The sequence below is a fragment of the Mastigoproctus giganteus genome, chromosome 6, assembly GCF_048544385.1.
Source record: "Mastigoproctus giganteus isolate SK-2022 chromosome 6, ASM4854438v1, whole genome shotgun sequence".
Classification (NCBI taxonomy): domain Eukaryota; kingdom Metazoa; phylum Arthropoda; class Arachnida; order Uropygi; family Thelyphonidae; genus Mastigoproctus; species Mastigoproctus giganteus.
This window is the reverse complement of record NC_143580.1, coordinates 48,194,723-48,216,303: the sequence shown is the minus strand read 5'-3', so window position 1 is coordinate 48,216,303 and position 21,581 is coordinate 48,194,723. Positions and strand designations below refer to the sequence as shown.

At 35.9% G+C, this 21,581-nt stretch overlaps 1 protein-coding gene across 6 annotated transcripts in view; it reads right to left on the bottom strand.

Annotated features, from left to right (window-relative positions):
- The window catches only part of LOC150084231 (peripheral plasma membrane protein CASK-like), a 1,403,586-nt gene extending 1,383,823 nt beyond the window's left edge, over positions 1-19,763 (bottom strand). For all 6 annotated transcript variants that reach the window (XM_090375948.1, XM_090375952.1, XM_090375953.1 and 3 more), the window contains exon 1: positions 19,309-19,763. In XM_090375948.1, coding sequence (XP_090232074.1) covers positions 19,309-19,370 — 62 coding nt within the window. In that variant the 5' untranslated portion in view covers positions 19,371-19,763. The remainder of the gene's footprint in view (positions 1-19,308) is intronic.
- Positions 19,764-21,581: the final 1,818 nt, after the last annotated feature.

The following is a 21,581-nucleotide window of genomic DNA, read 5'->3' as shown; positions in this document are numbered from 1 at the left end:
GTAGCAACGTTTCAAGTGAGTGGAATATGTAAGATAGGGAAACAAACCTATATAACTTCAAGGGGTGTGTCAGGGTAGTAAACTATAGAAGAATACTTAGTCTTAACTGTCTACAATAATGTCAGGCGCGTTGTCAATAAAATGGCTGAATTTTAACTCCTGGTTAGGACATCTAATGCTGACATAATAGGGATAACAGAAACATAGTACCAACTGGAAATTGGGGATAATGAGTTTCACTATGGTATGTATAATATATTCCGGAAAGACAGGGAAGATTGGAGGGGACAGTGGAGTCATTCTTCTATCAAAATCAGCCTGAGCGCAAAAAGAGCTATTGCTGAGTCTGAAGTTACTTCTGCCAACATAGAATCTGTGGTGTGAGTTAGATGGAAACAAAGGTATAAAGTGTGTAAAGTGCGTTTAGGGTTTCACGACACCAGAGGTTCCCCCCCCCCATCTCCACATAGTTTTTATTGTGAGTGTAAGATAGTACTCTGTCAAGGCCATTAGTTTAAAAGTAAACATGAGAGTGGGAGTAATCGACAGACCAGAATATTGTAAAGAATATGATAAGAGTCTTTACATGGAAATGGAATGGGCAAGCAAGTGCCAATGTCTTATTATGGGTGACTCCAATCTGCCCCAGACTGATTTGAATAAGTGGAAGGGAAACTCACCTTGGGAAAAAAATTTTCTAAATAAACTAGATGATTATTATTTGTACCAGCATGTCAGAGATAATACTAGGAGTGAGAATATTCTTCACCGCATCATTACTTACAAATCAGATGACGTTGCAGGGCTTAAAATACAAGAAATACAAGAACCACTGGCAGGTAGTGATTACGCAGTCGTCAGTTGAAAGATGAAGAAAAATGTTGCAGCAGTTAAAGGCATGGGTTTTAATTTCAGAAGAGGGGACTTTCATAGTTTAAGCAACTATATGGCATCTATTAATTGGGCAAATTGCAGAATGAGGGTGAATACACTTGAATTATGGAATACCTTTAAAGCAAAAATCACAGCAGCCATGAATGAATACATACCATTAAGAAAATATTGCAGGAGGAGGATTTCGAAATGGACGAATGCAGATCTAGCCAGTCAAACAGAAGAGCAGAAAGACAGCATGGGACAGTTAGAGAGCAATGAATAGTGCTGAAGCCTACAATAGCTATAAGTTGATTTGTAATAGTACCATAGATAAAGTTAGAGAGGCCAAGGCTGTCCCCATTCCTTGTCCCCATTCTTTTCTCTCTTGGCCAAGCACTGGCCAAGAGAGAAAAGAATGGGGACAAGGAATTTTTCTTGTAAAAGGAAGAAAACAGCGAATCAGATTGTGAACTGGGTGTGGGAAAGTCTTATACAACTCAGAAGTTGTTGTGGATGAATTAAACAGGTACTCTGCACCTGTCTTTACTGAAGAAAGACACTTCATGCTGAGAAGAGGCTGTGCGAGTGATGCTGAGTCATATGAAATTTGTGATTTTGAAATTATAGATGACTGTTTATTAGAAAAAAAACTTTTGAACATAAAGACAAGTAAGCCTCCTGGAGTTGATGGCATATACCCAGTAATTTTGAGGGAGGCTACCGGGGAGTTTACTGAACCACTGAAGTTTGAACTCTAGAGAGATTCCTTTGGATTGGAGACGTGCCAATGTATCACCAATACATAAAAGCGGTTCTAAGAGCGAAGTCGGTAACTACACACCAGTTGGTTTGACTTCAGTGGAAAGGAACAATTTAGAAACAATGATTAAGAGTGCAATCCATGAACATTTAGATAGATATGGCATTCTGAATAACACATGCATGGTTTTGTTAAGGAAAAATCATGTACTCTAATGCATTAAGGGCTTATGCCTCAAGCTGTGAAAGAGTTAGACTATGTATATTTTAATGCACTAAGATATACATAGGAAAAATCATGTTTAACTAACTTAGTAAGCTATTCTGACACAGATGCCCATGGGCTGGATGTAGGGAACAATATCAACATACTTTATTTGGATTTTATCAAGGCATGTGACTCAGTCTACCATGAGAGATTACTGTATATGCTAGAACATGTTGGGATTACTGTAAAAATTCTAATGTGGATTGCTGGGTGGCTGCAGGGCAATAGGTCGTGATTAATGGATATTCTTCATACTGGTGTAAAGTCAGAAGTGATGTCCCCCAGGGATCAGTTCTTAGTGCATCTTTCTATCAGAGCACCAAGAGAAGCACTGAGTTGAGTGTACCGTGTATGGTAGAATGTGATTTACCAAAGTAATTCATACAACAGCTAGTAAAAAAGTCGGATACTATTAAGTCAACTTTATCTATAGTTGAAAATGCAACAGAACCATCAGATTGTTGTACATGGAAATATACATGGACAAGAGTTATAGCCTCTAGTTTTAAGGAGAAAAGACCAGAATGATTGACTACTATTTGGACAAGGAACAAGGTTTCCTACACTTTGCATGTTCGAAATTTCAATTGATTAATAACTGTTTTACAATTGTTGCAAGCTTTAGTGTAGGCAGAAAAAAAGCTGGAGATCTGGATATAAGCCAACTGTGATACATTATATATCTTGAACAGTCTTAGCACATTTATTGAAAAATAAAGTTTAAATAAAGAATGAAATTTTAGGATGGAATAGAAAATAAAGGATTTCATCCCTACAAGAATAATTTTGCTAATACGATCTAAGGAAACATTGGATTTGAGATTTAAAATGATAATCCAACCAAAAAACAGATGAACAGAAATCACTCAAAACATCCCATTTTACCTTCTTGTAATGCCAAACAACACAAGGACGAGAATAGATATGAAACAGTAAGAAGTGCCATTAGAGAAGAGATCACCAAGTTGGATCTGCAGTGCCTAGAGGACCAGTAATGCTAGCCATGTACTTTTAATGGCTATTTCCAAGACTGTCCAGTATTTTCTGGTAAGTAATGAACAAGCTCTGTGACATGATTAGTAATCACAAAAGCTTTAGAATCTCAACCAGCTGGGTCTGCATAATTAGAAAACTGAAGACAGACAGCATTGTGAACATTAAAGTCTCCAAGGAAATTACCTCACTGTTAGAAAAGTTAGACTGCAGAGTTTAAAAGAAACACAACTATGAGTTCCATGTGATCAGTAGAATTGAGAGGATATTAGAGGTAACAAATGAATTTGAATGAGGTGGAGAAATTTTATGCCAGTGAAGATCAACAAGAAAAAAGATTCCAAATAAAGAAATCTCCAACAAGGAATATCTAAAGGCACATATGCACAAGTACCATTTCTGAAACAAAAGTAATCAGAGCAAATGATTATGGTAATGAGTATTGGTTTCTTGGAAAGAAACTACTGATAAACAGGACATACTGCTGTGATGAACTAATCCATCTCCATTTCACTACTTCTCAGGATGTTTTCCCACATATAGTTCTGTGCTGCTGATTGACAGTTTGATCCAGGAAATTGCATTTTTGATGTACCTCTCAGCAAAAGAAAATGGATCAACATCATGTTCAAACTATTTAGTCCTTCTTTCAGCATGATGACTGCTGTTTTATTTCTGAATAGCACTCATAAAACCATATTTCCTCAGCAGCAATAACCTTGACAAGAAATCAGAGTAGTGTTGAACTTTAAAAGTTCAATGCTACTCTGATACATACACATAGTTAATTTTCCATCTGTTCACCCACTAACACTTGCACAAATTTGGCAGAGGTTCTTCATATGTTTAGATCCTCCAATAAAATGTGCAGGCAGCTTCCAAAAAAAAGATTCTGTTTTCTCTACCAGTCATGAATAGCGAAATGTCTGTCTTGACAAATGAACTCTCTAACTCCTTCAGCATGAAATCCATTCAAAACATTTTTCATCTTTCAAGGGAGTTTCCAACCTTTGAAACATGAAAAGCACCTGAAAGCTGCATAAAGCATCTTCTCCAAAAGCAATTTACAAAATGTCATGTTTCTAAGCTGCTTTCCTAAGCTCATATCAAAACAATGAACATGCCTTGTTCTTTTGAATAACTCATTTTAAAAATCAGAATGTTATATACTCTCTTCAACAAAACAATTCATACATGTAACTAATACAAAACACAGATTTATATTCTATCACTGGCACAACTGAAAGTAGTGCCAGTATCATATTCCTCCTGTTTTGTCTCTGCCTATTGCTAAAATATAGCTACACATCAAAGGAATGACATTCTGTAATTAAGTGGGTATTGTGCTATCTTGCTGGTACTAACATAATTAAGATGTGTATGCCTGCCATATTCCTCAAGTCTTTTGTAGTTTGCAGTAGCATTGCTCAAAAGTGACTCTGATAAACTGAACCTTTGGTACTGATTGCAGAACATGTAGCAAGATTCCTCAGAATGAGCAGACAACAATATCTGCTTTAGTGATGTAAAACATAATTGGCTTGAAAGTTGAGAAATCTCCACATATCAGTTGGAAGTTGACCAATGGACGTTGGACAGTATGAAAAATACTGTCACAGTAGTCAGCATGACAAATCGCACAATATCCTTCAATATGTACACACTAACTCCTCATTTTATTCTTTGAGAGTAATTGATTTGATTCCTTAAAAGGTATCAAATCAATTACAATTAGTTGGTATTAGCAGTGGCAAACAATGCATGGATGCACACTTATACAGCACCAGTGAAAATAAAATACCCAGCTCATCTGTTCATCCCCTCTAATAACACTCGGTTTTTCCTAGCATATGTAATTTTTGTAACACAGCTGCTGACAATAGCAGCACAAGTTAATTATTTCATTACAAAACATGATACTATTTACAATTATATTTTGATCATGTTTACACTCAAGACAATTTATACGCTAAGTTAAAATACAGTAGTGTTGTAAAAAAGATATGGACAATTTAAAAATGCTGTGTGGTTGATAGAAATCTTGGTAGCAAATTTCCATTGAATTAATGTCTTGATGGAATCCATCACCCCTACTCATCAGGCACCATATCATGATTTTCCAGGAAAAGTCAATGTAAGTACAAAAAAAAACAGTTTCAGCAAAATACAATATCCCATTTCTGAACTCCATCTTTGCATGCAGGAGCCTGTGGTTACCCAAAAGAGTTTCCACAAAGCTATTTGAAAGTCTGCCATGCTTTTAATTCTAATACATTGAGGCTTTTCAAAGCTTTCATCCTGCAGAAGTCCTCCAATTTGAGGCCTCATAAAGGTTCCCTCTTTCACTTTTGCAGCAGTCATCTTTAGAAATTTCTCACTTAAGTAATGAAATCCCTTTCTCAAATTCATCTTACATTTCACAAAACTCTTCTTAGGCCAAGTTTAATATGCAGAAGTGGAAGGGGAAAAAACCTTCAATGGATCCACTAACAGAACATACTGCACAACATCTAACCAACTTATGCTGGTGAGATGTTGGTGTTGTCCCCATTCAAAGTGGTCCCCTCCAGGGTTCTTACACTGTTCCTAGTGCTTCCCCCAACTGTGTGAAGCATCTCTGGAACTCCTGTTTTGTTATGTTGTCCAACACTTTCTACAGTTCAGTTTTAATCTTCATGATATCTTCAAATCTTTGTGATTTTAACTGAATTTTTATTTTGGGAAACATGAAGAATATCTTTAAACAGGCCTATGGGGCTGGGAATTTCCATACTATAATAATTAATGATAAACGCCAGCCAAGAAATTAAACTGAAAATTTACTATACAATGAAATAATATACAATGAAATGTGATGCAAATAAAAATAAAAACACTGATTAAATTATAGTTACAATATAATTTAAAATTGAAAATATAGTTAAAAGCAATAAAATTAATTAAAATAAACTAGGTTAAAAGCGATAAAAACAATAAAACCTGGAGCTTTTGGAGAACTGCCGTCTCCTTCTTCAACAGCATACTACTAGTGCTAAGACACATCCTTAAGTAGCCGGTCCATGGCACTCATGCACGTGATCATCAGACACATGATCTACATTCTCCATGCGCGTATCGGAAATGGAAGTGGCTCGGGAGCGTGTCAAACAGAAATGGTCATCCCTTCTGAGGAAAACTGCCTCAAACAGGGGGTGTAAACGGATCCCCCTGTCCCTATTAATAGTATTGTGACTGGATGAACCGATTCGCAAGCTCTCGAGCCACTTGCGTTCCCAAAATCCATGGGCGCGGTCAGTAATGACCGCGTCTTCAGGGGAGATCCGATGCTGCTTTTCCCAGAAATGCTCTGCCACAGCAGACCTCGCATAGTTAGCAGTCTTGATAGCGGTCGTGTGTTCCCCCAGACGGTCCTTTAAACGTCACCCCGTTTCCCCCACATAACACTCCTCACAATCCGGGCACTCACATAACACTCCTCACAATCCGGGCACTCACAAGTGCCCGATTAAAGGACCCCAGACGGTCCTTTAAATGGGGCGACGTTTAAAGGACCGTCTGGGGGAACACACGACCGCTATCAAGACTGCTAACTATGCAAGGTCTGCTGTGGCAGAGCATTTCTGGGAAAAGCAGCATCGGATCTCCCCTGAAGACGCGGTCATTACTGACCGCGCTCATGGATTTTGGGAACGCAAGTGGCTCGAGAGCTTGCGAATCGGTTCATCCAGTCACAATACTATTAATAGGGACAGGGGGATCCGTTTACACCCCCCTGTTTGAGGCAGTTGTCCTTAGAAGGGATGACCGTTTCTGTTTGACACGCTCCCGAGCCACTTCCATTTCCGATACGAGCATGGAGAATGTAGATCATGTGTCTGATGATCACGTGCATGAGTGCCATGGACCGGCTACTTAAGGATGTGTCTTAGCACTAGTAGTATGCTGTTGAAGAAGGAGACGGCAGTTCTCCGAAAGCTCCAGGTTTCATTGTTTTATCGCTTTTAACCTAGTTTATTTTAATTAATTTTATTGCTTTTAACTATATTTTAAATTTTAAATTATATTGTAACTATAATTTAATCAGTGTTTTTATTTTTATTTGCATCACATTTCATTGTATATTATTTCATTGTATAGTAAATTTTCAGTTTAATTTCTTGGCTGGTGTTTATCATTAATTATTATAGTATAGAACATGAAGAAGTCACAGGGGTACCAGATTGGGAGAACAGTTAGTTATTTAGTTATTTTTTGGTTTTTAGGAGCATTAGCAACTAAAGCCATGTTGCTCCGGGAATATGCAGTGGTCATTCCCTGACCTTTCCGCATCCTCTGTATTTGGTGGTGACGGGATCGAACCCTGGTCTAATCAAGAAGCGTGTGTTACGAACTGCTGTTCCTTCCCACCTGGCTACGGAGGCGCCATTGGGAGAACAGGGTGAGTATAGGACCATTTTGTTCTTGGCTAAAAACTGCTGAACCAATAAAGCCGTGTGCACTGACAAGGTTGTGATGCAAAAGCCAATCTTGAGTATATCATTTGTCTGGCATTTGCTCCTGACATCCTCCTTCAAATGTCTTAGGACCCCAATCTGGAACTGGTGATTTACAATTTGGCCTGGTAGAAGAAACTCCTCATGAACAATTCCCTTGGTGTTGAAAATAACAATAAGCATGCTCTTGAGTTGGTCTGACCTGCCTTGCCTTTTTTTGGACTTGGAGACTAGTACTTTTCCAATGGGAGGGCTTCTATTTTGTTTATGGGTCATAACCATAACCCGGCTTTTATCCCATGTTATGACCTTGGAAATGAAGTTTCTGACCTTTTGGCCTGCTTCTGTTTGTCACTCAGCAAATGGGGTATAAATTTTGCAGCAACCTGCCTTATGCATTTTTAAATTTTCAGTTACATGCTAGAATGTACCATATGATAAGCCTAGAATGTCACAAATATTGTTAATTGTATGCCTTTCATTCTCATGGACGATGATGCACCTTTTGAACATTTTCATCAATCTGACTGTGATGATGGATGACCTGAGTGCTCAAAATCCTCGGCCAAAGTTTGCCACCTTGGAAATGTGAATATCAGAAATGCTGCATGCCTGTCAGCTGCCTCTCTACAGAGTCTTATTGGCGGTGTACCTCCAAATAATAAACAATAATTGTAGACAGTTATTTTAATATAATTGTATTTTGTAATAATCAAAAAACAGATAACAAAATACATTTTTAATTTAAAAAACTAGAACTATGCTCTAATACTTTACAACAAAAAAATGTCTGTTATGAGAGTTTATCATTCTGTTTCTTATGATTTATGGATGAAAACAAATTTTAGATGATAATGTAATGGCTGGTAACTTTTCAGTAATGTTTATGGCAAGTACAAGCAAAAACAAGAATCATTTTAATTTTTAGTTATTCTAATTTTCAAAATTTGTAAACTCTTAAACTCCTTATTCTGCCCTCCCTCCATGATTAGGCACCTTTGTACAGTGCACAACCTGCATACCTGTACATGGTGGCCCCAGGGAATATCATTGAAAAGTTTGTCTTCTAACCTTAATAACACCACCACCAAATGCTTGTTTAAGCATTTCATAAGTTCTGAAGCTCTTTATTAAAGTTTATGACAAAATTTGATGAGCATTCACTGTTCCTTCACATCTGCCATCTTACTCAATTACAAAATTGCAAGCATTCAACAAAAGCACATCTATTGACATGAAACGTGCTGCACTAACTCATAGTGAATTAGTTCAGTGTATGTAACAGTCCATTGCTATGCCATATAAGGTTAGTGCTGCACACGTCCAGCCCAGAAAGTTTTGGCTTACACCTATGTATATGCATTCCTTATTTATTTATATATGTATGCACCATCTCAGGTTAATGCAGTCTCTCAGAGTTAACTGCCGGTCCCATTATTGTTCTCTATATTTATTAATAATATTCATGAAGGCATGTCAAGTTTGTTTTTTTTTTTGAAATCCCAAACACGAATGGTATTAGAACCTATAGTACTTATATTGTGCATGGGTTGAAGGCTGAGAAAACAAAGACACTTGTTCATATTTGATTTGAATTTCTGTGGATTGTAATTTTCAAGAAATACATATGAAGGAGAGTTGTTCCAGAAAATGGAAGTTGAAGGGATAAATGAGGAAGAAGAAGAGTTGGTTCTGTGAGTTTTAAGTTGGACAGTAAATGGAAGCATTTACTGTTTAAGTTTGTTGATACAAAAGTTGGCCAGGTGATTAATTACTGGAATCAGGATATGTTACCACAACAATATGAGAGAAATATGCATGTGGGCTAAGTAGCAATTGCAGTTTATTATTGATAAAGGCAAGATGTTGCATTTGTCAATGTATAGCAGTAATCCCAGAATGGTATTGCACTCATGATAGATGGTATGACAGAATGGTATTACACTCATGAAGACAATATCACTCATGATAGTGGAAAATGAAAAAGACCTAGGAAAATTGGGTTTCTCACATGAAGTTCGCTGAGTAGTGCAGACAGGCTGCTAGGACATAGCCCATAGACTTTATCATTAATACACAGCAATATTGCTAGCAAGGACATAAGAAAGTGATTATCCTTGTATAAGGCAATGGTTAGTCTGCATCTTGAGTACCGCATATAGGTCTAGAAGCCCCGCTTTAGGAAGGGTGTCTATCTTTTAGAATGGGTACAGAGAAGAACAAAAAGGGTACTCTTATCAAAAATGACTTCATTTCTGCAAATTGCAATGTCTGGACACTAGGCACTTATGAGAAGACCTGATGGAAGTGTTTCGTGCTTTAAACAGGTTGAAATTAAATGTTAATGGCATTTAGTTGCCAAAACTGATGCAAAAAATTTGCTTTCAGCCAGAGAGTAATTGATGATTGGGAAAAAACTTCCATCTGGTGTTGTGGAAGTAGATAGTTTGAATAATTTTAAGGAAGGCTCATATAAATCACACAGGTCAGTACATATTTTCCATTGGAAAAAAATATATATATGTGGACCAGACAAATATTTGGAAAGCGATTCTGTTTTTGGTATTCCTCTAGTGTATTTAGATTTTGTGATGAACCCATGAACATGATGAAACTGATTATACCACTCTCACAGCTATTCAGCCAACCTACATGAATATTATTTATGTAATTATTTGAATATATCCATGTCCCTGTTATTTAAAATGAAGTCATTTAATTATTTCATTATAAATTGTGTCAGGTAAGATCATCTTCATGCCTTGAATGTGTAAAAATCACTCCAAAAAAATTCTACTATTTGTGCTCTTTCTTAAATCACAACTGTGTACAATCATAAGAAATATTCAGAAAATTTACCAGTTATACCTTGGTTGTCCTCTAGATGGCCAGAATAAAGTATGGCACCACGTTATTTGTACTGCTTGTTTGAATGGATTACGATTAGTTGAATAAAAGGAAAAAGTCAATGTCATTTTCCATACCCATCATACAGAGGGAGCCAAAACCAGTGATGGGCATAATTGAATGATTTCCATAACTGATTATGAAAATCATTCTTTGATGAAATTGAAAACAACAGAGGTTAAAAAAAAAATGATAGTGGACTGGACTGATAGTGGTATTATCAAAACTAACAGAAATAATCAATTATTTAGATTACAACCTTTCAATTATGCTCATCACTAGCCAAAAGGTCACTATGATAAATATTACTTTTGTAATGTGAATGCATCTGGATTCTCAGTGAAGAATAAGCATAAGGTTGTTTATCCAAACCTGGATTCAGCAATGAGACCAATCCCTCATGATGACAGTATGCTAATTCCAGTATGTCGATGGAATGGACTAGTTCCTTAGAAGAAGAAAATGAAATGTAATGAAAGTGCAATTGGTGAAGAAGTTCAGCTGATCCAAAGTACACACCTAATAATAAGACATTGGGGCTGAAGCGGTTTCCCCAAGATGAATCGATAAAGATAAACTTCTTTGCCTTGAGGCCAATTACAAAAAGCAGAAACACTTGGTTAAGAATATCAAAGTGTCACACTATCAAAAGAAAAACCAATTTTTCGTATTTCTTCACAGTAAATGGTCTATTCTACTACTGCCATGATATCAGTGGAGTTTTTTTTTTGTGGGGGGGGATGCATTACACCTGAATGGTCCCTCTTCATCAACTCTTCACAGTGAAGTCTGAAAGCTGTTCTCTTGCATAACAGAAACTTAAAACTATCCATCCTCACTCTATTCACTTAAAGGAAACATACTGTAACATGAGGATACTGCTGGGAGAAATTCAGTATAGCACTCAACAGTGGAACATCTGCAGCAACCTAAAAATGATTGACATGTTAACTGACATAAAAATGAATAGGTATGTAAGGAGAATCACAAAATATTGTTTCCTATGCCTAACAGACAGCTGTTCTACTGCAAACCATTACATAAGATGTGATTGGTCTTGAAGAAGCACACTTGAGTCAGTTATAATAAATTATTAATGATGTTTATATAATCATTGGTTAAATTCAGTATAAAAATTATATAATTATCTTAAAGTGTCATAAAGAATCACATTAGGTAACTTACAGGATTTAAAATTCCCATACAGATTACCTACATAAATCTAAGCACCATGTGATATATATACACCCAATTTTTTTCCTCTGTAGACAAATAACAGACCTAGCTACAAAAGCCAAACATTTAATTTTTTTTATTAAAAATATAAAAGATATTTCTTGGTTAAATGCCTAAGGAATGAAGGAATTTATTTATGCATGGGTAATGCCATAGCCGAGTGATCAGGAGCGCAGTAGCACACACTCTTCGAGTAGACCGGGGTTCAAGCCCCTGACTGCTAAATACGGTCGATCTGCCAACCCGCACTGGACCAGCGTGGCAAATTATGGTCCATTTCCCTCGGCATGAACTGTTGAGGAGGCTTCCATCCTGCAGTGGGTTGATAAGGGCTGCAGTTTACCTTTTTTTTTTTTTTTTTATGCACAAACATCATTTCTACTACCAAGGTAGTTTGTTTGTTTGTTTGTTATTTGATTTTTAGGAGCATTAGCAACTAAGGCCATATTGCTCCGGGATATGCGGTGGTCATTCCCTGACCTTTCCGCATTCTCCGTATTTGGTGGTGACGGGCTCGAACCCCGGTCTAATCAAGAAGCGTGTGCTATGCACTGCTGCTCCTTCCCACCTGGCTACGGAGGCGCCGCAAGGTAGTTTCAATGCATCATTTGATTATATCTCATATTGTAAATACCTTCACAAGGAGTTTCCATGGTATTGCACGACCTTGAATAAGTAATGCTTCACCTATGGAGAAGACTAATGTTACTTATTCTGGGCAGATACCACCACCCAGACAACGCCGATGAGATGTCAATAAGCTTCGAAGTGATGCCATCTGGGTGGTGGTATCCGCCAAGAATAAGTAACATTAGTCTTCCCCACAGGTGAAGCGTTACTTATTTGAAATAGTGCAATGCCATGGCTTTTGATACTGTTGCACATGGAAGACTGCTGCACAAATTGGAGCAGTGTGGCATTGGAGGCAAATTGCTGCTATGGATAAGGGGATGGTTGAGTGGCAGAAGACAGAGAGTGGTAATCAATGGACACTGCTCAACGCGGACTAATATTATTAGTGGAGTTCCTCAAGGTTCAGTGTTGGGTCCATTGTTGTTTTCGGTGTTTATGAATGATATTGATGATGGGATATCAAGTTTAATGTCTAAGTTTGCAGATGATACAAAGGTTGGCAGGGTCGTTAAGGACACTACTGACGCTATGCTGCTGCAACAGGATCTGGAAAGGTTGAACAGATGGGCTGAGAGGTGGCAAATGAAGTTTAACATTGACAAATGTAAAGTACTACATATGGGTAACAGTAACCCCAGAGCAATGTATCAACTCTGCGGTACTACACTGACAGTGGTGGAGAATGAAAAGGACCTGGGGGTAATTGTGCAGGCAGATATGAAGTTCTCTGAGCAGTGCAGACGAGCTGCAAGAGTAGCTCAATTTGTCTTGTCAATGATATACAGGAATTTTTCTAGCAGGGATAAGGAGGTGATTATTCCCTTGTATAAGGCAATGGTTAGGCCACATCTTGAGTACTGTATACAGGTCTGGAGGCCTCATTTCAAGAAGGATGTAGAGCTGCTGGAACGGGTACAGAGAAGGGCAACAAGATTAGTAAATGGAACAAAGGGTTGCTCTTACAAAGAAAGGCTTAAGTTTTGCAAATTACAGAGTCTGGAGACTAGGCACCGGCGAGGTGATCTGATAGAGGTGTATAAGGCTTTGAATGGTTTGAGCATGCTCAATGCCAATGGGATTCTTCATCTTTCTCAGAATAATCACCTCAGAGGGCATAAATTCAAATTGAGGAAGGACGGATGTCGGATAGATGTGCGGAAATTTGCCTTTGGCCAGCGGGTGGTTGGTTGGTGGAACCGACTTCCATCACTTGTTGTTGAAGTTGATAGCCTAAACAAATTTAAAGCTCAACTGGACAGGTATTTCGAACGAACGGAGGGGTGAAATGAGAGAGGTTTTTTTTTTTTTTTTTTTGGCTGATGCTGAATAAGCTTGCTTTCTTGCATCATATGCCTCTACTAATGCTAATGCTAACTTGTTGTGATGGTATTCACAATATGAGATATAATCATCAAACAATGCTATAAAACTACCTTGTTAGTAGAAATTATGTGTGCATTACGAAATGCATAAATAAATTCCTTCAATTAAAAATTTGGGTACAAAATAATAAGGTTGGATTTCGTGGATTCCTACCACACTTCAATCTAAAAAATAAATTTCTATGTTACTACTGGACAAAAATGAGAAATCCAAGTCAAAACAGTATTCTCACAAATTTCTTCAGGACATGAAAAGTTCAATTCAAGACTCTCTTGGAAGTTCTGGTACATCTTGTCACCTCAGTAATGGAATTCAACATTATTTAATTACGGATTTTTTGTGATTTTTTCTGAAAAATTACAGGTTATCTAATTATAAGAAAAAAAATTGCTATTTTTACCCTAAACTTTTATTCAGCATAAGCTTAGTTAATTCTTAAGCATATGGGGATACACTTCCCTCATAAGACCCATATTTCTTTACTTCCTGTCCTTAATACAATCATTATGTTAGATTTAAAAAAATATATAAATAAATAATAATAATATAGTCATTCAGGGTGTCAACTTTTTAATTCTAATGACTAACAATAACATTTACTTTGTAAATTATAAAGAAACCTATAGAAATTTCACACTATTAGACAAAACATTGGACATATAAAAATCTGATTATACACTCTTTGAAATGATTTTATAGAAATGATCGGGGATTTTATTGAAACAATATGAGAATTAATTCATGCATGTACCAGCAAGTTAAACAGAACAGGAATTACACCTTCAGCCCATCAAGTTGCTGCTATCAAGGAAATGATGTTGATTATAAAACTAGAAGGCAAAGTCTAAATGATAAAATTATACATAAGACTATTTGGAAGAAAATAATTTCACTGTGAATTTGTAAGAGTAAACATAATCATCTACTGACATTCTGCAGCATATCTAGATAAATGCAAGTCATTAAAAAATTAGTAAAGACTAAAAAAAAGTGACACTGAACATGTGGAAGTGACATTCCTCATAATCAACAACTTCTATGTCACTGCAATATTTAGTTGAAATATGAATCCACGACAAGAAGATGAAAGGTCACATTTCATCTCTCTCTCCATCCTAGATCAATGAGAACAAATAGTACAAAACAACAAACTTCAGAATAGTCAAGGAATAGCAACTAACAAATTCTGGTTTGTCCAAAAAAAAAAAAAAAAAACATTTCAGTAATTTGATGGTTGAGAGGCACTGTTGTATAGCAAAAATTACACTACAATTCACATCACTTTGAAAGAGTTCACCATGTAATGATTGCTGTTGCAAAACTTCTTAAACACTAGCATACAAAAACAGATAACCTAAGTCACAGCAACTTCTGCAACTGACAGCTGCTCAATTAAGTGTGTACACCTCAAGAACAATCTTGTAGAATGTTGTTCAAAATATATATTAAACAAAACTACTAGAACAGTATGATAAAAGTAAATGCTGCAGGGGTTCGGCATGTAGAATTCTGATCCTAGTACCAGTACCATTTCTTCTAGATCATAATGTAGGTTAATACAAGTTGTGTCCTATTTCTAATTTCTACCACACAGAAAGATTACTTAGCTTGAAATTCACTAGTCTAGGTACATAAAAAGAGATTGATCAAAAAGCCATGCAACCCATAAAATTTGCACTTGTTGAGAACAGTCAAGCTTAGTATAAAATATTCATAAATTATGATATGTCAAAACCAAGTGTAAGCCTGTCCTGTCAAAGAACAAAGATGCCTTTTCGATAAATATAATGTGTACATATTACCAAACACTGCATTATCTCACATTCTTATATAGAATGACAGAATTTAAACAAGTTTCCAAATAAATCAACAGTATGCCATCCCACTGCCTGTCTCTATGAGACAGGTAGAATCAACAACAAAAAATATTTTCTTGAATTCCAGTTTGAAGCTATGCTTATAATAACTGTCAAAGTTTATTAGTCTCCAAGGTGGCTCTCTCTCAGGGCAATTCAGGAATTTTTTTTTTTTGGCTGGTGCAGCATAAGCCTCATCAGGCTTCCTTGCTGTTGTTATTTGGTTTTTAGGAGCATTAGCAACTAAGGCCATATTGCTCCGGGGATATGCGGTGGTCATTCCCTGACCTTTCCACATCCTCCGTATTGGATGGACATGGCTCAAACTCCGGTCTAATCAAGAAGCGTGTGCTACACACTGCTGCTCCTGCCCACCTGGCTACTGAGGTGCCAGGCTTCCTTGCGCCATATAGCTAATAATAATAAGGTTGAGTTCAAACTACCTGACTGTTTTGTTTTTTTTTCCCCACAGATATAATATAACTTCTTTACATTAATGTTTGATTGGAAATTTTGGGAATAGGATTATAACTACTGTACATACAAAATTGTTTAATGTGTGTTTTGTACATATTGTATGTATTAAATATAACTAGTATTAACTATATCATAATGTAGTATTAATTAGATCAACAAAAATAACAGCTGTAAGTCTACTTTTCACACAAGAATGATTACAATACTTAGAACAGCAAGACTATTTAAAACTCTTGATTTATATTAGAAGGCAATATAAATTAAGAATAATAAAGAGAGGATTAAATCACAGTGTGTACACTCCACCACAACAAAACTCAACTGATGCCTGAACATGGGTAGATGCAGACTACTCTGCAATACACAGTTGATCACATGATAATTACAAGATGCCTTGTGGTGAGTAGAGATTTTTTTAACATACAAGTCTACACAAATACACAATTCTAAAAATATTTGAGGCAGTTTCAAATGTTTTTTTTTTTTTTTTACTTTAATACACGGTACAGTGTGTGCAATTATAAAAATTACTTAAAAGTTCTGATAATAGGTTGAATACGGATTCAAATTCATTCAAAACATGTTACATATTATGTAAAATATTCCTAAAACTGCAATTCTGCATATGTGCATCTTGAACTGAGTTATAACAGAAGTGCATAAAAATGCTACAAAAAGATACTTCAATGCATTGGAATTATGCAATATGGAGTATTGATATCTTATGAACTAAAGACATGAAAAAACATGAGGAAAACACTTCAAAAATTAACTTGAAGTGGTACAGATATACATATACAGTTATTTTTACATATGAAGCCATGATTCACTGAATGACTATGCAAATTGCAAGACTAGGAAAATATGAAGACCCAAAAACTACCTGCAAAATTTTATGAATAGCCACACATACCTTCAAAATTAGAATTTGGCCAGCTGCTTCATGTTGACAATTCTTTTATTTTCAAGGAATTAGGCTGGCTCCAGTATTACAATGAACACTAATTCCTTGCAATGGCAACCCTGCTGGTTCTTGCAAAAAGAACACTGGAAGATTTTTTTTTTTTTTTGGCAGCTGCATTATTTCTAAAAATTTCTGATCACCACTCTGAAAATAACACATTTGACTTTCTGTTGTTGTTGTAGTAGGGTTTTTAGGTGCAACTAAGACCATATTGCTTGGTGTATATCGTCTGTAAATTGCTTATGTTCTGAAGTAAATTTTCTGTTTGCTGGGCAAAAAACCAGAGTTTCCGGGAGAAAAAAACCATGCTACCCTCACCTCAGACCGACTAACTCAGCCATATTGTGTAAAAGGTCGATATTGATATTGATATACGATAAAAATTCTTCCCATCAGGCACAGGCACCTAACTCAGATCTTTTCCACCCACTTTCTGCTTTGATGTAATAAAAACCCAAAATGTTAAACAATCCTGCATTACAAGACCATTCCAACAAAATACTGATAAATTTATTTCCAATATAACTATTCACTACATCTTATCAAACATAGCAAAAAGTGGTTGATGCAAGTTATAGAAAACACTGTGTTCATATCCAATAATTTTTGTAATTGTGCAAGTTTTGTACTGACAAATACAATATAATAAATAAATTGCTATATATCTGTTGATATATATGACTTTTCAGTCATCCTTTATTTTGCATAAAGTGGATAAAATTGTTTACATTGTGGTGCTGAATCTGTCTGCAAACAAGAAATTTATGCCTATTAGTTTGCATTCTGCTATTCCTACTAATTATGATACTGTTATGTAATTTAAAAATGCAGAATTATGGTGAATACAAAGCCCTTGAATATGCTAGCACAAGAAAAAGCATGAGCATGTGTTTAGGTTAAGTTGTTTAATCCCAATAGTCATTTGAATCTGGTGAACTACAGTATCCTAATTAGAGAGTGTCACTTTTGTGCGATTGCTGCGCTGTATAGTTATTCAAAAGCTTTTGCTCTATGAATGATCTATTAGACCATTTTTTAAACCAAAAATGGTCCATTATGTAGTGAACAAAATCAAATGCAATTCTGAAAATTAAGACAGTTTACTATTTAATTAATAACAACTTTTCACATAAACTAAGTGACTGGTGAATGCTTTGGTCATTAAAATTTTTTTTTTTTTTTATTTCATGTATAATTTTTTATATACTAGATCACTTTTTAGGGAAACATTTTTATGTGGAATGATTTTTTACTAGTATTATTTCCACAAACTGATTTTAGGTAAAAATTTGTTTATTTTTATCAGAAAAATCCCAAAATATGGGATAAATTATGCTGTTGGCATGTGGAAAAAGATTTTTAATGTATCATACTAATTTTATATATATATATTTTTTTCATATATCAAGAAATTGCATGATTGTGTTAGATGAATTATTTAAGAAATATTGCTGTTTATTAATTAATAGTATGTGCATGTGTATATAGTACTAGATTTAAATGCACACGTCTTACTGAAACTTAGAGCAATACGATCATGATCAATAAATACCCACAACAATATTAGATGTGTTGTGTCTTATTAGATGATTGATGCGCAATTAAAGTTTTAATTTTTATTAATTCATTAAGAATTCTATAGCGGTTAACTGCTAATTAATAGAGGATGAATTTCGCCAGCAATAGTAAAAAGTTCATGTTCACACCCAAAACAAGTCAGTCGATGCTATAAAAATACCATTCTGACATCCCCAATATTTATATTGCCTGCTCGATTTACATCGCTCCGGTCATTTCAATACCGAATTAGAAGATGGTAAGTAAAGAGTAGTAACAGTCGACATTAAGCTAAACTTCATGTCATAATAATGAACACGTTATGGTAATAGGTAATTTATTATGCAAATGATAAATATTTAATGTATTCAGTGATTACTTTTGTCAGTCACTCTAGTACATAATGTCTGATTATAAAAGCTTTACAGCTATGTAAGGGGGAATATACTGAATGTATTAATCTGTTTAACCTTTAACCAAGTTTTTAAATAAATTATATTTCCAAAATCGACACAAAATCCTGTGTCGCTGGAAATGTGATTCCGGCATTCACAACGAATTATCGAAAAGACAGCATGAAATAATATACCAAAAGCGAAAAAAAAAAAATTGCATATCTGATTATAACACCACGTGACAAAAAATAATTCCTTCAAAAAGGAGTACAGATGAGGTACCACTTTCGGTGTTCTCAGAAACAGGTAAAATGCATCACTACTCTTGCTATTAAGTGGACATCCGCCGCCCACATCCTTTCATACTATAAGACCATTTAAGATCCCAGCATGATATAATGAAAGTTATATTTGCTGCATTCCAGAAGTTACCCACCTACAACTATTACACAAACAGTTTAAATCACACGCAGTTTACACACATTTTATTAATAATAGCAGTCATACTTACTTTCCAATGATTTCACGTAATTCGTACACATCATCAAACAAAACTTCATCCTCAGCCATCATTAGTAGTATAGATAAGAAAATTCCTGGTGGTCACCTTTTCCACGAAACTCCAAATTTCAAATTAGTGACCCAAGGGTTTCCGAAAGGGAGTGTATAGCACAGGTTGTAGCCTAGTTTCTGATATATACAACACACTAGCAGCAAAACTGGTATGTGCAGGTGGGTTAGTAACTGCAGTATTCAAATACTAAGTAGTCTGCATTATTCGGTGGTAGGCTGCTGTTGTTACCGCACACAACACACACACATTTACTTCTGGAAAACAATCACAATATTAGCATTTTTCAGGTAATCAAAGGTGTCCTGGTAACACCTTGCTCGTTTGTGACCCTAACCCGCCGAAACGAACACACATGCCAAAGTCACGATACATGTAAACTCTCCACAACGGCAAAGTAGAGCACAACCACCGCGGAAAATCAACGCATGCGCAAACAAAATTACCTTCCACAAGATGGCAGGCAAAGGCAGTAATAATGCGAGTGCAAGTCAAGAAATCTCTTGATTGGTTAGCATTCGTTTGAACAGGGACTTAAAATTTATATAAGTTAAAATATCAATATTAATTAAGCCCATACGGAAATCACTTATATATATATATAAGTAAAGATCACTTTGCGTTATATAATAATTTTATGTGGGCTCACTATTTTGTATCTTCTAAATAAGTTTCAGAAACGATTAAAAGTCCATTACTACCGATATGCGCGTGGTGATTTAAAAAAAAAAAATCTATATTCAGGTCGATTTATGAAAACATTTTTTAATAGTATTAAAGATATATGCAATTCGGTACGGAATGTTACTGATGCTTTCCAAATGCCGTTAATAACTGGGCGTTAAAAAATAACTAAAGCGCCGATTATACAAAACTCCACTTCGTAACTTCAAAACTCTACTATTATGGACTGCCGTTCGGCACAGCGAAACACGGCATAAGCCTCGCAATTTGATATTGATTATGTCAATCAGTGGCTTGAAGTGGATGCGAATGTTCATCGATGATGGAGTTATGGCTTCCAAGGTGTTGCCCTTAAGTGGCACAGTATATATATTTAATGAAAATGTTTATCAGGAGTAGACAAAACTTCTTGAAGTGACCTAAGAGGAGTGCCTACCTACAGCTAATAGTAAAAGCAACAGCGTACACTGAAATTTTGCTGAGGGGGAAGATTCGTACATTCCACATTGGTAGCTTTTACAAGGTCAACATATAACAGTACAATTAAATTATATAATTGTACTATCGTGCGTTGATAAAACAAAACAAAACTTTCTGAAGGTTTATCCAGTCCTCCCCGTAGGTGAAACTATCAGTAGAAGTAACAGAAACCTGCTAGTAAAGAAATATGCATAGCTGTTGGCGAAAATTTCTTTAGTCTTGCTTTGTTTTGTTTCATTTTTCCATCTAAAAAAATAATAATAAAACTTTAAACGATGTAGAAAAACAGTTTTTATAATGACTAAACTTATGCACGCAAATGACATACTGGGTGACGTTTTATTACCCTTAATTAGGCGTAGCTTTAAAAAGCAGGGCCGTGTCAAGGCTTGTAAGCGACCAGATACAAACGAGAAAATATCACCCCTGTAGTATCAATGATACTTCCCTTTCAATCACATGACCACAGTCTAAAACACTGTCCAGACTGAATTTCAAGACATTCATTAAGCTGGGACTTTAAAATAGCTTCTGAAGAAGTGGGCATTTGTATGTACTGAAACCGAAACTGAAAAAAAAGTGTACATTTGTGTGTGTGTACTGAAACTGAAACACCGGCACAGTACATATAAAGTACGTGAATATCTCCTAAAATACGTGAATATCTAGATCAGAAGCGCAGTTTCTGCAAAAAACCCAAAATCGCGCGGAAGGAGGCAAGACGAATGCAATTACTATAAGGAACATAATTTTTAGCTTTTAGTACTGTATACAGTATATGTGCACAACAGCGCTCAGGCTACCTATATTCGCCACTGGTGGTCTGATGAAAAAAAAATTCGCATTAACAAAGACACCGTAGAAAGCATCCTCAAATGTGGTGTAAATTTTGATTACAAAATGTTGGATTACTTTAGGGGCGTATCGCGTACAACATTTTTTTGGCTTGGGTTTCAAAGCAGAAAAAATGCTGAAGGTCGCAAGCCGCATGGATTGTCGCGAACAGTGAGTCGGTCACAGGAACAGTTCTTACTACTAATTACGCAAAT